Source organism: Helicoverpa armigera, chromosome 30, assembly GCF_030705265.1.
Source record: "Helicoverpa armigera isolate CAAS_96S chromosome 30, ASM3070526v1, whole genome shotgun sequence".
NCBI lineage: Eukaryota > Metazoa > Arthropoda > Insecta > Lepidoptera > Noctuidae > Helicoverpa > Helicoverpa armigera.
This window is the reverse complement of record NC_087149.1, coordinates 5,644,592-5,665,082: the sequence shown is the minus strand read 5'-3', so window position 1 is coordinate 5,665,082 and position 20,491 is coordinate 5,644,592. Positions and strand designations below refer to the sequence as shown.

General features: G+C 36.5%; 2 protein-coding genes across 3 annotated transcripts in view; one reads left to right on the top strand and one right to left on the bottom strand.

The window, feature by feature from the left end:
- LOC110380866 (RNA-binding protein Musashi homolog 2) overlaps window positions 1-20,491 on the top strand; it is a 126,661-nt gene that overhangs the window by 91,424 nt on the left and 14,746 nt on the right. The window lies entirely within an intron of this gene.
- LOC135119179 (uncharacterized) lies at window positions 14,367-19,645 on the bottom strand. Its single transcript, XM_064043101.1, has 6 exons — window positions 19,000-19,645; window positions 16,340-16,546; window positions 15,984-16,100; window positions 15,210-15,326; window positions 14,896-14,988; window positions 14,367-14,788 (listed from the first exon to the last, which is right to left on the bottom strand). Exons 1-6 carry the CDS (start codon window positions 19,037-19,039, stop codon window positions 14,382-14,384), a joined length of 981 nt encoding a protein of 326 aa, XP_063899171.1. The 5' UTR covers window positions 19,040-19,645; the 3' UTR covers window positions 14,367-14,381.

Below are 20,491 nucleotides of genomic sequence, written 5' to 3'. Positions count from 1 at the left end.
CCAACTTTTTATAAAAACCTACTTTTTTTTCTTCTCACTTCATTAGTCTATTGGCAACATCAATACCAACTTATTTTTATCATCCCTTAACTGTCAAATGAGCTTTATTCCAAAGCTATAAGGTTGATGTTTAAGTGAAATGGATTTTGACAGCTGCATGTATAACTTTGTAGAAATGTCAAAGTGATGTGGCATTTTTTTTCTGTTGTAAAATGACAAAATCACGGTGATTCGGTTGCAATGAAATTAAGCTGGATAGTGGGATGGAACCTTTTTTGTTAGTCTAGTTTCAAAGTAATGACTGGCGAGTATCTAAAATGGAATCCGCTAAGAACAAAATGGCGTAGGTTTTTTTCTATTTTACTGAATGCTGGTGAGATAGTGGACGCAATTTCGTTCCCAATTCTGTTTTTTTGCTTGTTTCACATTTATCAGGCGGAGTGGTGTGTACCTACAGGCGTTTGTACTTACTTGTCGGTCGGAAACTTTTATGTCTGCCCAGACTCCTAGAGGACGTTCTATTTTTTTGATTCATTAATCACACACTACCTAAGTTCTCGTGACAAATACCTAAAAGTAAAGTATAGCGAACTACTTAGCAACAGTTGACCTTCCTTTATAAATACCTATTTAAGACAAAAAATGCTACTAAATTAAATATAAACAGCTACATATCCTGGTAAGATCAGGTTGATATAGAGCTATAGTGATATATTGATAAAGTGCTGATTCAGCTTTCTAAACTAACATTTTGCTTGTTTAACATGTTATAGAATGTTATTTTATAAACAGTTATGAAAATTATTTTTTTAATAATTCCATCTGAGCATTCGTGCCGCGATAACTCTACCATATCACCGTTAGCTAAAAGGTCAATAACATACGTTGCAAAATACCTACCAACATACAAAATATACACATCATACACATAGCTACATACCTACCATTCCCCGATATCAAAAGAAGCAGTTTTTACCTCGCTCACGAGACGTAAAGAGTAGTAATGTAATATGTTGCCTACAAAGGAATATAAGGGATATCGGGGCTTTGCCCCCGAATGAAAAACAGGCTTACGGGCGCGTGTTCGACTATCCTTTGACAATTTTTCGAGGATTTTCTAAAAAGAAGTTTTTTGCGGACGGTGTAGATAAATGGAATGAATGTTTAGTATATTTGTTTAATTTTTTTACCTACATACCTAGACTTTTTGCTAGTATGTTGGGGTCGGCCTGTTTAACCGTTAACCAGATGTACCTATCGGTTTTGATATATTTTTTATCAATAATATCAATTATGCTATTATTAATCACGCCTATCTTTGCCTATCTCACAAAAAGCTATTTGATAAAAATTAAGCCTATATCTATTTAGGCATATCTAAACAAAAATAAGCCAATGAAAGGAGAAAAAAAATCTGTTACAGCCTTTTTATCGTCCCACTGCTGTTCACAGGCCTCCTCTCACACGGAGAAGGATTGAGCGTTAAGTATATCTTGGACACCAATGGCTGATAAAAAAAGGTGAAGGAAAACATCTTGAGGAAACCTGGACTAGTAAGTCTGAAAAAAAAAAAATACATAAAATATTTTCAAGTTATGTATTTAACAACATAAGTAAGGATACATATTATGTGTGTCATAAAAACCATATATTTTTTGAAATCGCGTAAAATTCCCACCTCATCGACAGCATAACACTATTTAAAAATAAAACTGTCATATCGCTCCTTCCTAAGATGCTACGCCAGTGCTACGCAGCCGGGCTACGTAGGCCACTCGTAACCAAATCGCCTACGTAGCCTAGCTACGTATAGATGCTACGCTGCTACGGTATTTTACTACGCTATGTGCAATCCTTTACTTATACTTTACTGAACTAATACTGCTACTTTAGTTAAATCATATTTTATGTACTAGGTAAAACCCAAAAAAAAAATGCGAATTGCTATAGAAATAGTCATTATTCGTTGGTATAGCTTTTTATCTACAGTTCGACCTGTTGTACCTATTTTATTTCGTATTTAATTTGCCAATTATGTATTTATTACTTTTAGCTATGATATTTACTACAGAAACACAAATTTAAACACCTATATTTCTCAAAAAAATACTAAATGGCTTAAAGTTTAAAATAAATATCAAATTAGAAGCCATAATAAAAAAGAATTGTCACAAATCAATCAACATTAACATCATGCATTAATGAATAATACCTAAACATAAAACTAATTAGTTCTGTCCTAGACATAGTGCTAAATATGACCTATATACTAACTTTACACTGAGCACTATCCTAATATAACCTATATATTACTACATAGAACAACGCCCAAGGTGCGGCAACTATTGCCCATAAACACCGAATACTGTGGCAATGCCCCCCGTCGCTTAAGAGTGCCATGGCAACGCCCTTGCTCACTTCTAAGACAAGCCACTACTTTAGATATAGTATTACTCGAGAAAACTTACTTATAAACACTATAAAGCTATAAAAACTAATATTGAAAACAAAAACGTCAAAAATAAAATCGATAAAAAACATGAACAGAAAAAAGTCGACTAAAACAACACATGTAATCGATCGCTCTACAAACAACCCTAAAGCTGTCAAGTGATCAATAATTATTCCATTCCTTTTGAAGTGCTAATAATTTAGCGTGCTTTCTAAATAGAAAAGGGTTTAATAATATTAGTGTAAGGTTAAAATATCTACAGTGCGATATAAGGTTATGTCTAAAGCTTCGTTGCCACCCGCCGTCTCATGGCGTCATCGCGCCATGACAACGCCTAGCCGTCACTCCGGCGAGCTGTCCAACGCCAAACCCATAAAACTACGGCTAAAATGAGGACATAAAACAATAATTATTTGAGTCTTACGCCGCCAGGGCAAAGACCTCGCCCCCGCCTCCTCGCACCCCGCTGTTTGTGCTGAAGTAATATAGTGCTCGCGCTTAACTACCGCAAATAAAAAGCTTTTCTAATTAATTAAATAAAGGCTCCTTCGTGAAAATCTGGGAAATTGCTAAGGAAAATAGTTCTTGTTAGAATAAAATTAATGTATCTTCATGCTGCGGCTCTCACGGGCTGGGCAGAGATCCATATTGTGGGCTTCTTTGAAACTTCACCCTCGCGCCACCGACGGAGCTAAGACCCTTTCAAATCAATGAAATGAAAACAGTAATAAAATCTAAAGATATACACGTCAACGTTACAAATATAACCTAAACACAACATATATAAGATACATTTTCCCCTAAAATGGAATAGAACACGATTCGCGAGTAGAAAATGGCCGGAGTATCAGATGCAGCGAAAAAATGTGGCACGCATGCGCAAAGCGCCGCTCGATATATGCACCCTCCGGTGATCATGTGTTGAACCACTGTCGTCTCGGCAGCAGCATGCAGGGCTCCGGCACACTCACACTACACCACGAACACACTGAACACGATACAGATAATCAGAACTACTGTACAGCTGCTTCCTCGTGTCTTCTCAACATAACCTGCAAGAGAGTCGTTAGTACAGAGTATATACAGAACAGAGAACAGCGCTGGTCTTCGTGATGAGGGTGCGACGCCACGGCCCGCTTGTCCGGACGCAGCAGTAACTGTGGCAACACGTACTGCTGTGACAGGACAATATGGTCGTGACGCGCGAGTCGGGCGGCGGCGCGCGGCCGAGTGAGCGGCGTGCCAGCCGCGCCGCCGCGCCCCTCCGCCCGCCGCCCCGCGCACGCGCCAACACCCCCCGCGGCCGCTACGACACCCTCAATGAACGCCCACAATCAACTATCGATTTTCCAGTAAAAAAAATGCTTTAATTCATCAGCACGCATCTTTGGGGTTGTCTATGTTTCTTTTTGGTGGGTTTCGAATTTCGAAGATGTTTAGTCGATTTTTTTGGTCGCATCACTTGAACATACGCTAATAGCTGTCAAACTGGAACCAAGCGTCCGCCATTTTTGAGTCACACATAAGATTTCTCTAATATTCTGCATCACTTATTTTATTGGCAATCTTCTTATCTTCTAAATAAAAGCAGAGCATTTTCCTGAATAGGAAATTCTTTATGTAAATGTGACCTGAGAATTCTCTCGGCGAGCAGAACAAAGCGCCCCTCGCTGCTAGAATATCGGTCATTGCTACTAGCATTTCATATCTTCTATTTCAAGAAAGCATTGTGTCTAAAATACAGAGCTTCTATTATAAAATAAAAGCTCACATCGTATTTTTATTACTTTGCTCTGAATTTTCAACTGAATCTCTGAACTCTGAAAGTAATATTATAATAATAGTATGAACTTTTATGAGTTTTCAGTATTAAAAACAGATTTCAATTGATATTGTCGCACATTTCAATCGTTTTCCCAGAAAGGAGAAGGTTTTCAATTCGTCGAAATCTTCCTATATGCATATTTGAAACTTTATCAGATCTATTTTACTCAAAATAACACTATTTTTGTGTACATAATAAGAAAAACACTATAAATAATATCCACGACATTTGGTTCGCGATATTCGTCACTGTTGTACCGAATAGGACATTGTTTTCGTCCCACACAGTCGGAAGAGGCCGACAGCGGGAAGTAGGTTATTGGGGGGCTCGCCGTTGTCCTGGCAACCGTCTCACACCTACTGAAACACTTCATGTTCTGATTCCTATTTATCAAGCTGAATTTTGATACTCATTTTCATATACATATTATGTCAATTAGCTTATTTTCTACATCGACATTTAATGCTACATCTGCGCTAATATAATAAAGAGGAAACAATTTTTTTAAAGTACCCTAATAGCTCCGACACTACTGAACCGAATTGAAAAAATATTTATCTGTTGGAAAGCTACACTCTTCCCGAGTAGCATTGGCTATATTTTATAACGGTACGAGCAGTAGTTTCCACGGTACGCGGGTGATATCTCGGAAAATGGATAATGTAAAATACTTAGTTACAAAACCTTATACGTAGATACAATGAGCAGCATTTGATTCATCTACAGTTCACATGAAGATCCCCTGAGAGCTTGCAATTTAGTTCAACTATTCAAGACTGACACACCTACATCTTGAAAACAACTTCCAAGAAATGAAAGTCGCGGGCGTCACTGAAAGACGTCAGCCAAAATCTTGCAAGACTCTAAGTCAGAGTGATATTGAAGATATGCATCTTCAGCATGGGAACGGAATTTTATCAGAGAATCGGATGAAAACTTTTACGTCCAGTGAATATTTTTTTTAATTATTGCCAGTAACAAGTTACTGAAACATTTTTTAACAGCGTCTTCACTCACGTCCTTTAGAAGATACTTTGGCCGCTCAGATAATACCTTGTAGCCTTTTTTAATAAATTCTATCTATAACTGAAGGAATTTTTCAAATTGGTCCAATAGATCTAAGATTAGAGCATACAAACAAAATATTCAGCTTTATACTATTTGAAGACATATACTAAAGAGGATTTGCATTTCTCAGAAGTATCTAGATGTAATAGAAAAAAAACTGAAAGAGAAGAAAAGCTTGCGAATAATAATGTCAAAAATCTTTGCAACTTTTTATGAAAGCTCGTGCATAAAATTCTCGCATTATTATGTGAGAACACGAGCTCGCTCGCTTGACCTGCTGCAGACGAGCATAATTTAATACTCCTACACATTGTATGTCAACTACGTATGTACATAAAATATATTTACAACATTATGTGTGTTAAGAGTTAAGACATTGTTAAAGCTATAAGGAAAATACCCAACTGAAGATCACTGAAGCAGTTGAGCAGTTTAGCCGTGTAAATATACAGGTTTCAGTAAGTTTACGTGCTTTTGTACAATAAATAATGACAAAGGTACACGCCGTAAACGAAGTGATTCGTTTTTAGTTTATAGGATAGGAAATGGGCATTAGAGTCTGAACTTCCACCATCTTCACCGAGAAGGATAATAAGTTGGTTTCTTCGAAAAAACTTAGCTGATTTAGTAATAATTTGAAGAAAACTACCAAACTATCTATATTACAACTTTGGATTACAACAAGCAGATGAAATTCCTTGATTTTAGACCCTTATTTTACGCTAAATGACATCCTACTTACCTTTAAAAACCCGATTAATACCAAACCTTAGTTCAGTCTAGTGGTTCTTCAAGAGTCCGAAACGTACGTCTAACGGTCTTCACTAGGTAACTTAGGGAGGCCTTTGAAGGCACAATCAGGGGTTAATCTTTAAACCTGTCAGGTAAGGTCATCCGACCGTATATAAAGTAAGATTCCTCTTATGTAGGCCTTTGGCTATTAGTCTTTTATAGGTACTACCTTTCATGAGCAGTTTCACCCGCATTTCTTGAGAACTACTTCGAGCGACCGGATAAATAGTATACATATATAGCTTGTATTCTCCCATCGATAAATGGGCTATCTAATATTGAATGATTTTCCAGTTCAGTCTAGTAGTTACTGAAAGTAGCACAGCAAAGTGTGGTAAAAGATTTCTTAAATACTAACTTAAAAAACTACTGCAATAACACCTTAAACCTTCTCCTAAATCTAACAAATACTATGCTGAAAACCGCATCAATATCCGATCAAAGTGAGATCATCGCTCGTACACATACATGTAAAATTGATAACCTCTTGTTTGAAGTCGGTTTAAATTGTACCTAACTGTACTAACTGAAGATTATCTGCTAGCTTAGGTACCTTTTTTCAGTAGACGAGACAAAAAATATTCTAACTTTAAAAAAAAAAATATACTAATCATATAAATCAGAATATAGCACACATAAGTAAAATATTTTGTGTTGCCAAACCAGTGTGCCTGTTTAGCTCAGTTTCGCGCCCATCCCTCGCTGTGACGTAGCGGGGTCAATGACCGGAGGGTAGCAGGACAACAGATGAACGGGGGATAACTCTTCATTATTTTAAAATGTAAGAATTATGACGTTGTGACTGTTCGTTTTGTATGTAGTTTGTATCGAGGATACGTTTTTACTTAATGGTAGAAATAAATGTTTGACACCGTTGTGCTAAACGCACATCAAAGCTAAATACGCTAAACTTACTTATAACGGGTATTTCTTTCATGAAATCTTATGAAACCTCTCATATTCTTATGAAATTCGCTCGCAGCGAATCGGTCGAATCGACCGGATGAGTCTGAATATGGCAAAACCTTAGATATGCCGGTTGAATTCGGATGACCTCATCAGATTTAAGTAGCGTTTAGGTGTAAGGAAAATAGAAATGATTTCTTCGGTGCTTTCTGCTAGCATATTCGCATATAATTTCTAGTAATACGCCTCAAAATCGGAAAAATGCGCTCAACTAAGTACCCAAAGATTTCAACCTATTTATGAGATGAAAGCAAAAACGCCCACCCTGGTGTGACTTGAACGGCGCTTCGTTGACCGTAAGCCCTAGACCAATAGGTTTTTACAGATCTATCCAGGTTGTAAGTCTGGACGAGATTTTCTGTGAGAGGTTTATGGAAAGCTGCACACAGGACCGATGGGAAATAGGAATCAGTAGGTACTCACAAAGTTCCGCCGGTTGCTGCAACTTGATCCACTCACACAGTACACAGCACAGATCACTTGTACACATGTTATTTATGGTTTGATGGGCGCCCAGTAACTCCCTGCAGGGGTTGTTGACTAGTTTAAGAAGTTTATTGAAGTTTTTACATAGTTTTTGAATTTATTTTGCGGCGCGTTATGGCGGCCGGCGTCGTATTTTTGGCACTCGCGCGAAAGTTTTTTGTATTGACGGTGGCGCCACGTCTAGCTTGGTGGCAGTTTTTGGAACTAGGAGAAAGAAATGGAAGGAACAAGGAATGCATGCAAGCTCAAACATTCCCCCCACTTGAAATCAGTCCAGGGATTTCACGAAATAAGAGTCGAAAAGACTAAAAGATGTGTGTTATGTGTGCTTGAGTTCAAATCGTGCTAAATTACCTAGTAAGTTACGTGATTACGATGCTAAGTTTATAATTTTAAGTTAAAAGTAAGTTGAATTGAAGCTACATTACAATAATTATGGTTAATAAAATACAATGGAATGGTTAGGGTTTAGTTAGAAGTAGGCAAAGGGAAAATCTTGACTACAGGCCGTCGAAGTAGTCCTTTGGCCGTACGTAGCGTGACGACACCATCAGAGCCTGGATGAAGCTCCACAACCCGACCAAAACGCCACTCCAACGGTGGAAGATTTTGTTCCACGATCGTAACTATATCACCTATTTGCACATTGACTTGGTCTTTGAACCATTTGCATCTCTGTCCTATTCCAACAACAGAATAATCACAACTACGTAAGGGTAAACCTAATCGAAGTGCGCAGGCAGTTGTTAAGAAACAACTCTGTGCACCGCTATCAATAAGTGCTCGAAGTTGTGTAACACCACAAGGACCATACGCCCTAACCACACATGTTCCTAATAAAACTAATGAGCGATGTTGCTGCATGTTACATCTAGTATTCATAGAATTAAGAGTAACTACTGGGTCAGCAGAAGAAGCTGGAACCGCTGGACTACACAAGAAGTCACAGGACACGCTGACGTGGGGCCCTGGTCGCGATGAAGTAGCGTGTGATGACGCGCGTTGCATTTGGTACAGCAAGCTTTAGACAGACACATATCAGCCGCATGGTTGGGCTTTAAGCAATTAAAACATAAGCGCTTTGATTTGGCTAAAGATTCACGTTCATTTACATTTTTTGAATTAAACACTGGACACTTACAAATTGTGTGGTGAAAATATCCACAGCATACACACCCAAATTTTTTATCTGCCACTGAGTATGCATGAACATCAGGATCATTTAAATTATTATTTTGCATGACATTGTTGTCAATAGAATGCGACCCTGTATTAGAGATCGACCTTGTATTCAAATGACATTGATTAAAAATTGACTATTATATTTGATATATTATTAAAGTTAGGACTCGCGCCTGAGTGCGGCCCTGCATCTGAGTACGGCCACAAAATACAACAGAAGTCAATCTCATGTATGTACTTCACTTTTCATGCCTAAACTCGGCGGTCGCGCTAGGGCTGTCAACTTTTTTATAAAACTAACGTGGTAGTGGAAAACCAATACCTAATAATAAAATATTTAATGTGGCTTACAAGAGGTTAATAAACACTTTCAAAGGAAATTCGTTTGAACGAGATACCGAACTTTTTTAGAAACCGCAATTTATAATTTTGTTATTCATAAATAACTATATACCTACTTATCCTACTCTTTACTTGCGAAAAAAATATTTTTGTATGTAATGGGTTGGTACAGTCCCTGATCTAAGCTTGCTTCTGCCTACAGAAACCTTGATGTGCGAGTTTTATTTCGTCTACCTTACAACATACTCTTGCCATGATCACAAAAATTATCAACTCCTACTAGAAATAATCTTTGAGGGTAGGTTGGGAGGTTCGCCTGGGTCAACACTAGCAAAACTTATTACGGCATTGGGCCAGAGGCCGCCGGGCCGCTTACCTACCCACCTAACTGTACCTACCAACTGCGTTTATTAAACGAACCATCGAAATATGAGAAAATAAGCAGGTACGGTAGACAGCACATCAGTGGTAACTGTCATGCACCTTAACTCAATAGTAATAAGAACGATTTTCCTATAAAACTGTTACCACTGACCTGAAGTTGACTGTACATACTATAGGTAATACGGCAGGCTAAAAAAACGACTGTTCACTGTTTTAGTTGTATTAAAACAAACGTCCACTGAACAATTTAATACGACTTTTTTTGTTGCTCCATTATTACTTTTTCTTTTGTTATTAAAATTAAAAATATTACAGTCAAATTACAGTTAGTATCACAACGCGTGCACATTTATTTACCTTGTGTGTGGCGCGCGTATCTCAAGAAAACGACAGCCGCGCTCGCACTGTTTTGAGTTGTTTTGAGACAGCGCGTCTGTGAACACGCACACATAGACACCTATGTCTGCGTGACTCGAACGCGCTGTGTATGTAGATTGACTTCTGTACCTATGTATTTTGTGGTACGGCCCTGTGCACTCATCGAACGACATCGATGCCGCGTTATCGTAAAAATGCGCGGGAAATGATCCTAACTTTGACTTCGTAAAATTATTGTTATTTCTACGTGCCATCAGTGGCAAACTATTGCTCGAATTACATTTAAAAGGCTCACTAGCTTCTAATATTTTTATGTAACTTTGTAATAAATTCCCCAAGGTTTTCTATTTTAATGGATTTTAAAGCGTTTACCTGTAATAAACTAGTGATTTTACGTAAATCGTTAAGATTACTAGATTTTAATGTAGGATGACTACAGATTTTTTCCAAATAATTTACTGCTAAGATTCGCTTATTTTGATACCGATCTATTAGCGCATCGAAAACAATTTGATAATTGTCTGATGTGACCGGAATGCCCTTGGCGATTGACAAAGCGGAACCCGTGAGGCAAGAAAGTAAATAATGAAACTTTTCGATATTAGAAATGTTTTCGTTATTGTGCACGAGAGATGCAAATGTGTCATAGAATGTTTGCCAATATTCTATATTTCCATCAAATTTAATAAGTTCGATTTTAGGTAAACATGGTTGCGCAAATGGTTGCCGGTTGCCTCCGATGAGATGGCGTCGCGGAACGGCAATACGGCTTCACTTTTATCACACTGTAGGTAGATTTCTGCGACTTCGTTGACTGCGTAGTACATGTCGTCAAAGGCATCAACCGTTTTCATGTTTATGCTGTCTTGAGGATTCAAAGCTAGTTTTAACGAGTTTATTTCGTTCGTAAAATTTATGTATTCATGACGCAAGTCGTCAATACGTCCTACTCGTACCTACTCTTAAATGGGCCTAACTTGGACTTATCGGATGTTATTTGACGAGATAAATCGAATAAAATTTGAATCTCACGAAATACGTACTCACGTTGAGTGACGAGAAGTTTTAATTTAGTTTCTTTGCTATCCATTTTGTATTGTTTAGAATTCAATGACTTAAAATGGACAACTAAATGGTACTTTTACGTAATAATTGAGTCGTAGGTTGCACGATTTGAACCAAGCACACTCAACAATTAGGTATAATATACCTAATTGTTGAGTTTAGTAGTCCTTCTGAGCCGCATAATATTATTATGCGGCTCAGAAGGACTACCTACTAAAAAAATTTTAATGGTGTGACTTGAACGGCGCTTCATTGACCGTAAGCCCTAGACCAATAGGTTTTTACAGATCTATCCAGGTTGTAAGTCTGGACGACATTTTCTGTGAGAGGTTTATGGAAAGCTGCACACAGGACCGATGGGAAATAGGAATCAGTAGGTACTCACAAAGTTCCGCCGGTTGCTGCAACTTGATCCACTCACACAGAACACAGATCACTTGTACACATGTTATTTATGGTTTGATGGGCGCCCAGTAACTCCCTGCAGGGGTTGTTGACTAGTTTAAGAAGTTTATTGAAGTTTTTACATAGTTTTTGAGTTTATTTTGCGGCGCGTTATGGCGGCCGGCGTCGTATTTTTGGCACTCGCGCGAAAATTTTTTGTATTGACGGTGGCGCCACGTCTCGCTTGGTGAGTGGCAGTTTTTGGAACTAGGAGAATTTTTTTTTTTTTTTGCCCATAGGGCAGGGGAACTAGGAGAAGGAAATGTAAGGAACAAGGACATCGATATATATGTACTACGTACTAGATAGAACGTTCCGAACAAAAAGCTTACCACACTGAACTGCAGTGCAGACTATGCAGTGCCCAAAATGGCAAATCAGAGCGATTTTGACGCATAGAGTATAGTAAATAGATTGGGAATAGAGAACCCACTTCGATTTTTTTCTGCAACCTTCAAACGATTTTTGAAGCGCCATCTGGTATCGTCTGCCGAAACAAATTGTTTATGTGTGCGTACATCCCATTTCACACACATGTATACATCAGTATTGTCTACAGGTTATTCGTCATCTCGACAGACTAAACTCACCATTAAAGTGTCGAGTTGGTGAAACTCGAAATTTGTACATTTATCATGTCGTCAACTCGCCACTCAAGATTTTCATTCGTGTCCAGTTAGTGAAACTTAGATTTTATCACTTTTATGTTTTCGCCAACTGGATACATTGTGTCACAAACATCATCGGCCACTGAACGTCCATTTTGCAAACGTTTGAAACGCGAAAAGTTGATTCCCAAACTTGGCGAAAACATAAAAGTGATAAAATCTAAGTTTCACTAACTGGACACGAATTAAAATCTTGACGTGGCGAGTTGACGACATGATAAATGTACAAATTTTGAGTTTCACCAACTCGACACATTCGTGGTGAGTTTAGTGTGTCGAGATGACGAATAACCGTCTATAGATATTCTAGGGAATTTGTTCATACGTACGTACTTACAAAATATAGCCACAGAATGTAGAAAATAGTTATTTATTGAAATATGGAAATACAACACAGATTACTACAACTCAACAGAACAACGTTATGTAGGAACATTTAGAAAGTACTTAGTAGGCGACCTGGAATTAAATAAAAATCATATTTACTTATGTTTATGTTTATTGTAATAAATTTGTGCTGAAAGTTTAGTTTCATCATCCTCATCACGATATTGGATTTTACCTGATAAAATTCGATTAATTGAGCGGCACCAACTATATACCAAAATATTTATTGTAATGTTTTCAAAAACATTTCTTAATTCTATCTTGTGGATATCGCAGGTGAAAGGATAATCCACAAATATGTCTAAAAACATTTTTATCTTTTCTTTTAATTTAGTTTTGGCACATTCTTTTTCAAAATTTCTACTACAATATTTTGTATGTCTTTAAAACTTTTTCCGCCACTATATTGGGATACAACAGACAATGTTTTCCTTTTGTATATTCTTTTGCCCTTATATAACTATTTGATTTTAATTGACTGTCGCCAGTTAGTTCAGTTTTGCAGTGCCTGCATGATTTAGCAACTTTTTTAAAACATTTAGCCAGCACCCACCCACATACATAATTGGCCTGACCAGCATCAGCAGGCTCAGAATTTAAATTTATAAAAGGCACCTCAATTTCGTCATTTTCTTCTTGCTGAAATGGTAGAACCTCATTACTGGGAACATTAGAAGTGTTTTCTAAAAGTTTGTCTTCCAAAAAGAAACTCAATGTCTGAAGACAATCATTGTCATCATTTTCACAGTTAGCGTTAAGTGAATGGGGTGAGTTATAATTATTTAAAAGAAGTGATTTATAGGCACCTTCAAAGCTAATTGTGTTGGGTGCCGTATTCCTCACCCAAAACTTCTAATGTTCCCAAAAATTTTCCAGTGGGTCCTGGTTAAAGTTTCTGGTCATCATTGTATCAAATAAATATTTTTGGGATAATATTTTCCACAACTGTTGCATGCCCTCAATAGTACGTATAAAATTTTTATTGAAGGTACCGAACTCGTTTCAATTAATCTTATTTTATTTTCCTTTTCTTTTTTAACTTTAATAAATTTTATTGATTTTAATACCTTTTTGGCATTTTCCCATAATTCATGATGAGGAGAATTGTTTCTAACACCACATTTATACATTTTTCCATGTATCATATTAAATGAGCTTGAATTTAAGGAATCAAATAAATTGTCCATCATTTTGGTAAATGTAATTACTTGGCGGCACTCATTAGATAAATCGCCCCTAGCAGATAAATGTTCTGCAGCTGTAGCAACACTGCGGCTAAAAATTTGGGTTGCGTGTTTGACCTTCATTTTTTATTTTCTCCACATAAATATGTTCATCAGTTAGTTTCTGACATATTTTTAATTCACCATGTAATTTGTCCGCTTCATAAATTTTCTGGTAATATTCCCATTTTATCGTCTTTTCAACCTTTTCTTCGAAGTCGAAATATTTTAAGTCCTTCGTAAGTAAATTGTTTCTTACCCTTTCAATAAATGAGGGACATCAAATAATGGGATAATTTTAGATTTCCCTACTTCCATTACATCATGTCTCCATTCCTTATTTTCTTTTATGAATTTTATTCTACTATCTTCAATAATTTCATTCACTACACTGACATTTACTGTGCTTTGGTCGCACACTGTGCACAAAATATTAAGCCCTGTACCCTGAACATATTTAATGACTTTTATAGTCAAGGCTTTTAATTCTGCTTTGTTAACAGAATTTGTAAAAAGTATGCAACAGGCTGTTTAAATTTTTCTTTAATCCTTTGACCATGTAAACTAAAACATGGTCAGCAATTTTACTACGCCAAGCGAATCCCTTTAATTTATCCTTAGATCCGTCGTAATGGATCTGCGGCGATATTGACATCTCGTCAAAAATAAGACAGCAGAGGCGATCTTCTGGACTTAATTCCTTCACAGTCTTTCTCATTTTATGAATAAAACTTATTTAGCCCCGACTCTATTTCAATTTTCGCAAGAAGCCTTTTTAATGATTTTATAGAGGGCAATGTAAAGTATTTATATAAAAGAGTATAACTCTTGGGACTCTTTTTGTACATGGAGAGAGACAAAACTTTTCCTTTAAAGTAAACCTCCGCCCACGAGCTCTCTTGTGAGTTTGGGTGTACTGCATGTTTGTGAATATTTTTGCTGCAGTTGTCATATTTCTCGTTATTTTTTAAACAATTTGTATTGCTAATTTTATCAACGCTGGCTAATCTTTCTTTCAAACTACTACTCCGTTTACGTAACCGAATAATTTCGGTTTTTAAATTCTTCATTTGGAATCTTGAAATCTTTAATTCATTCTCCAGCGATGAAGTTGATTTCAGTTTTTCTGCAAAAAAAACTTTTACTTTACTACTTTCCACACCCAGATAAAAGTAGCCTATGTATAAACATTTTTTTTGGATATCTTATGGTATAAACTACATTGGCACTTACTTTTGTCTCCTTTAAGTTTCCGTCTTTGTTGTATACCATGTTTACTGCAATAATTATGTTCTGCTGCTATAACACACGCATTGGGAGGTGCAGCTGAAAATAAAATAATAATAATTCACCATTGTCATTGTAAACATCAAAATTACTAGTGTGAGTTACATGAGGATTATTAACCTAAATTGTCATTACAATAAATCAAGTTGAAGTGTGTTTGTAATGACTACACAACAGTTACATATTACTTAATGCAGTAATTAATTATGGTAGCTAGTTAAACATAATTTGAGAATGTAGGTAGCCAAGCGTTTACATACCAGTGATTATTTGCTTTGATGTAGAAGGCAGATCCCATATATTATGTTCAGGCATAGGAAGTTCAGTTGGTATATGTGGAGTTGCAGGAGGCATATGAGCATCTTGTGATGGAGCACCTGGAAATAGTAAAACAAGTCTAAGATCCCACTAAACAACAACCTTCACCGAGTTGGTTAAGGGGTGAATGAACAGTATTTTATATCCAATTAAATATTACTATACTGCAAACAGGTGGCCTTAAAGGTATCTATGAAAAAATGAAATTTAAAAGCGTCGCCCCACCCAGAATACAAAGGGGCGGGATTCTCCATCGCGATTAGCTCCGGTACCCGCCTGGGGTATTATTACTCTATTTCGTAGTCGCATTAAATTATATTAGGAGCAATGTTTTAAAACTTAAGAAAAGAAAAGTTAAGAGGTGAAAGAGAGAAGGTGACTGCAGAGTACATATTTTAAAGTAATAAGATATATATTTTATCAGACACTGAAGAGAAGGTAAAGGGAAAGGGAAGGTTAGTTGGGAAGTTGGGACCGTTAGTTGGAAAGGGTTAGCCGAGGTGTTATGACTATATTTTCTGATGGTACCTCATGTTTACCAATTGGCACAGGGTCGTCTAGTTCTTACTGACTTCTTTAAGCGTTCATGCCTTCCCCCATCACGTCAAGGTGGCCCCATGGGGGGGGGGATTATTATTATAAAAAAAATGCAGTATTTAATTATGGCAGCTAGTTAAACATAATTTGAGAATGTAGGTAGCCAAGCATTTACGTACCAGTGACTATTTGCTTTGATGTAGAAGGCAGATTCCATATATTATGTTCAGGCATAGGAAGTTCAGTTGGTATATGTGGAGTTGCAGGAGGCATATGAGCATCTTGTGATGGAGCACCTGGAAATAGTAAAAACAAGTCTAAGATCCCACTAAACAACAACCTTCACCGAGTTGGTTAAGGGGTGAATGAACTGCATTTTATATCCAATTAAATATTAATATACTGCAAACAGGTGGCCTAAAAGATTTCAGTTCAGTTTAATTGTGAATAATTAAGAATTTTGTTTTCTTAATGGCAATTTTAACTCAGTAGGTGGCATTGCGATCTAGTTCAAGAATAAAGATCTAAATCTTACCCTGAAGATGGAGAGTAGGAACAGCTATGTTATTTAAACGGTTGTTGCGATTCTTAAACTTGTCTGCAAAATGTATGTCACAGATGACTCGCTTTCTGTAAAATTTGATATCATCTGCAGTCTCCAGTTTTCCACCAACTATATTAACCCAGGCTTTGAATAACTCAGGATTCTTTTCTGGGTGTGGAAATTGATGTTGTGTCACACCTGAAAAATAAATTACAAAAATATGAAGTTTGTATGCTGATATTGTATAGTGTATGTATGAATGAATACCTATTACCTATGTATGTGTGCGCGTGTCTATCTATGTATGTCTATCTTATTAAATCATGTATCATTTCATATGGGATTCAGTAATAAATGGTTACTCGTAAGGAACTGTGTTTCTCTAAACGCCCAACCTTATAATTGACTGAGTTGGTATCTCCCGTGATGACAAGTTTATCCGGATGACTAGGAGCTTTCAGGAGCACGATTCTGGGGCCCGATTCTGTTAAGTTAATAATGTCAAAATTGAATAGAAATTGCATCGCAACAGCTTTTTTAACCATATCGGGCATTCTGTTACTAATATAAGACCAATCGTATTCCAACGACATTCGATTGGTTTGCGATTGGTCTGCCATTTTGGTCTATATTACCATAATATTCTTAGTCTATATTGCCATATTGCAATCGTAAATCATTTGCAGACAAAATGATTCATTATTGAATGACAGAAAGGATAAAACGTTTATTTCAAAGAAAAATTGCGCAGAATCCTGCCCCTGCTAATTTTACTTTAGCGACATGCGATTCACATCCGACTGAGATCCAATCACGACTCAATTACGATTGAAGCGTATGTGGCATTCCACTATTTTTTCTTTTAAATAAACGTGTTTATCCTTTTCTGTGATTCAATAATGAATCATATTGTCTGCAAACGATTTACGATTGCAATATGGCAATATCATCATCCTCGAGCCTTTTCCCAACTATGTTGGGGTCGGCTTCCAGTCTAACCGGATTCGAATTATTCCCAACTAGCGACCCGCCCCGGCTTCGCACGGGTAACAGTATTTCTCCATTATTTAATAGATGTTATTATACATAAAAACCTTCTCATGAGTTACTCTATCTATTAAAAAAAACCGCATCAAAATCCGTTGCGTAGTTTTAAAGATTTGAGCGTTCATAGGGACATACAACATGACACATGACAGAAAAAGCGACTTTGTTTTATACTATGTAGTAATAGTCCCTCTAGCTGTCCTCCGGGTGATAGCCGGAATTGTCTTCCCAGTTATCACCGGGTGACAATTTGTGCCGACTGTTCCCTTTGAAAACTGACTAGAGGGGACAAATGGGAAGTCTATTTCTCAGTTGTCACCGGGGGGGTGACATTTGCTACGGTTCCTTCTTCCTTCCAAAGAAAAAAAAATGTAATTACCATAGATTTCAGGTTTTTTATTTATTATGCTACATAGAATCTTCCAAAGAAAAAAAAATGTAATTATCATAGATTTCAGGTTTTATTTCTTATAACAAACAACATTGTGTTTCCTTTAATAGGTACATCACATATTATTAATTTCTATTAACACCAATCGTTTTCTTAATTTTATTTAATTTAACAAGATTACAAACTGTGTTACAAATAAGCATGCGACTAATAAGCACTTTTAACTTAACCATTAGTGATTATCTGTGATTAGTATTAATTAAAGTTATCTGTGATTGTGCCTATTATAGGAAACATAATGTTGTTTTGTTTTTATAGTAGTATTAACTACTATAAAAAATCGATTTTGTAAGCCTGTTGACATTGTGTTAGTTAAAATAATAATATATATATTTTTTATGTGATTCTATGTAACATAATAAATAAAAACCTGAAATCTATGGTAATTACATTTTTCTTAGGAAGGAAGAAGGAAAAATGTCACCCCGGTGACAACTGAGAAATAGACTTCCCATTTGTCCCTCTAGTCAGTTTTCAAAGGGAACAGTCGGCACAAATTGTCACCCGGTGATAACTGGAGAGAATTCCTGTCACCCGAGGACAGCTAGAGGGACTATTGGGAATAATTCCCGGATTCAGCTGAGTACCAGTGCTGTACAAGGAGCGACTGCCTATCTGACCTCCTCAACCCAGCTACCGGGCAACCCGATACCCCTTGGTTAGACTGGTGTCAGACTTACTGGCTTCTGACTACCCGTAACGACTGCCAAGGATGTTAAATGATAGCCGGGACCTACAGTTTAACGTGCCATCCGAAACACAGTCATTGGTTTCTAAGATATACTTAGAAAGTACATACAAACTTAGAAAAGTTGCATGGGTACTTGCCTGACCTGGAATCGAACCCACGCCCTCATACTTGTGAGGTTGGCTCTTTACCCACTAGGCCACCACGACTTTGAGGCAATATGGCAATATAGACTAAGAATAATATGGTAATATGTACCTATAAACCAAAACGGCAGACCAATAGCAACCAATCGAATGTCGTTGGAATACGATTGGTCTTATAAATATTAGTAGCAGAATGCCCGAAATGGTTAAAACTGATATTGCGATTTAATTTCTATTCAATTTTGATATTAATAACTTAATGATACTATTAACAGAATCGGGCCCTAGGTACTATGAACTTGATAAAGAAAGCACTTACCCGGGTTGTGTGAACATCCCAATTCGCACCGCCTCGGCATGATTATATGCACTCAAACAAGCGTCTCTAATCGCTAATAACACAATAACAGTGTCTATTTCACAAATATCACAAAAGGCGTCTTTATCGCAAATAATACTAAACACTAATGGCGTCTTTTCGCAAGTTATGTGAAACAATGAAACAGAGGAGCACAGCTCAACTCACTCACTAATTCACCGAAAACACAGCGGATGAGTAAAACTCAAATCAACGCAAGTCAACAGCAGAAAACACTTAAATGGACGAAAACTTAACACACAAATTGTATGTACTGTACTCGCCATTAAAATTCAAATTCTAACTTCAGCATTGGCAGTTGGCACGGTTTATTGCCAACCAAAAAAATAATTATAGAAAAATAATTTATGTATATAAAATAGTGTACAGATTTAATAAAAATAATTGATAGATTTCCTACGTAATACTAATATATAAAATAATTTTTAGATTTCAATAATTTTAGTGATATTTTATGGAAGTTAATTTTTGATTAAAGAGCCATCTATTATCACTTGAAGATATTAAATACTTTAGGAAGAGGATTGCAGATGGCGCTTTTCTAAATTTTTTACCGAAATCTAGTCAAGTACGGCAGTGACCAGCCCCTGTTTTGACGCCTGCGTCAGATGGATGTCTATGAAACGACAATTATAAAAAATAGAAAATACATATCAAGGTATAAACTTACACATATAAACTATTCGAGAGTCAAGTTAGTAAAATTACACGCTGTTCATGCTATTACAACGCTTGTATATCATACTTTTTATTTATAATTCAATTTTACAAATATGCATTAATTTGTTCCCGCCCGCCATCTTAAATTATGGATTAAGAAAATCGTGCAGAAACAGATGTGCCATAAAACTGGCAGTAGGTAAAATATCAATGAAAACAGACTTCACTTTGTCATGGTATGTTCTTACTTTCAAGAAAAAATAATTAAATTCGCGAAAATTTGTGATAGCCCTCTTAAGAAAAAAAACATCGTAATTAATATTAAAAACTCTAAAAATAAGTTCCTGGTTTTAATATATTACATGATTTTGCATTCAATTAGATATAAATAAACTTTTTGATATATTACATGATTTTGAATTCACTTAGATATAAACTTTTTGAGGAATGAAAAATGTAGGCAAAATACGAGCGACACTTCAGCAATTAACATCAATGAGGATGACTACATGTCACAATACGTCAACGAGATGTCAACAGACGACATAAGCGGGTAAATTATTTGTATGGATGTTCTTGTCTATCGCTAGAATATATGTCAATGAACAAGGAATGCATGCACTGAATGCATGCAAGCTTAGGGTTGCCAACTTTTTCTTACAAGAAATAAAGTATATTCAGGTCTATGAAGATTATTAAACAGTATTTTAGCAAAACAAACAGTTTTTATTTATTATTTCTGTAAAAATATATTTCAAAAAAATTGTGAGCT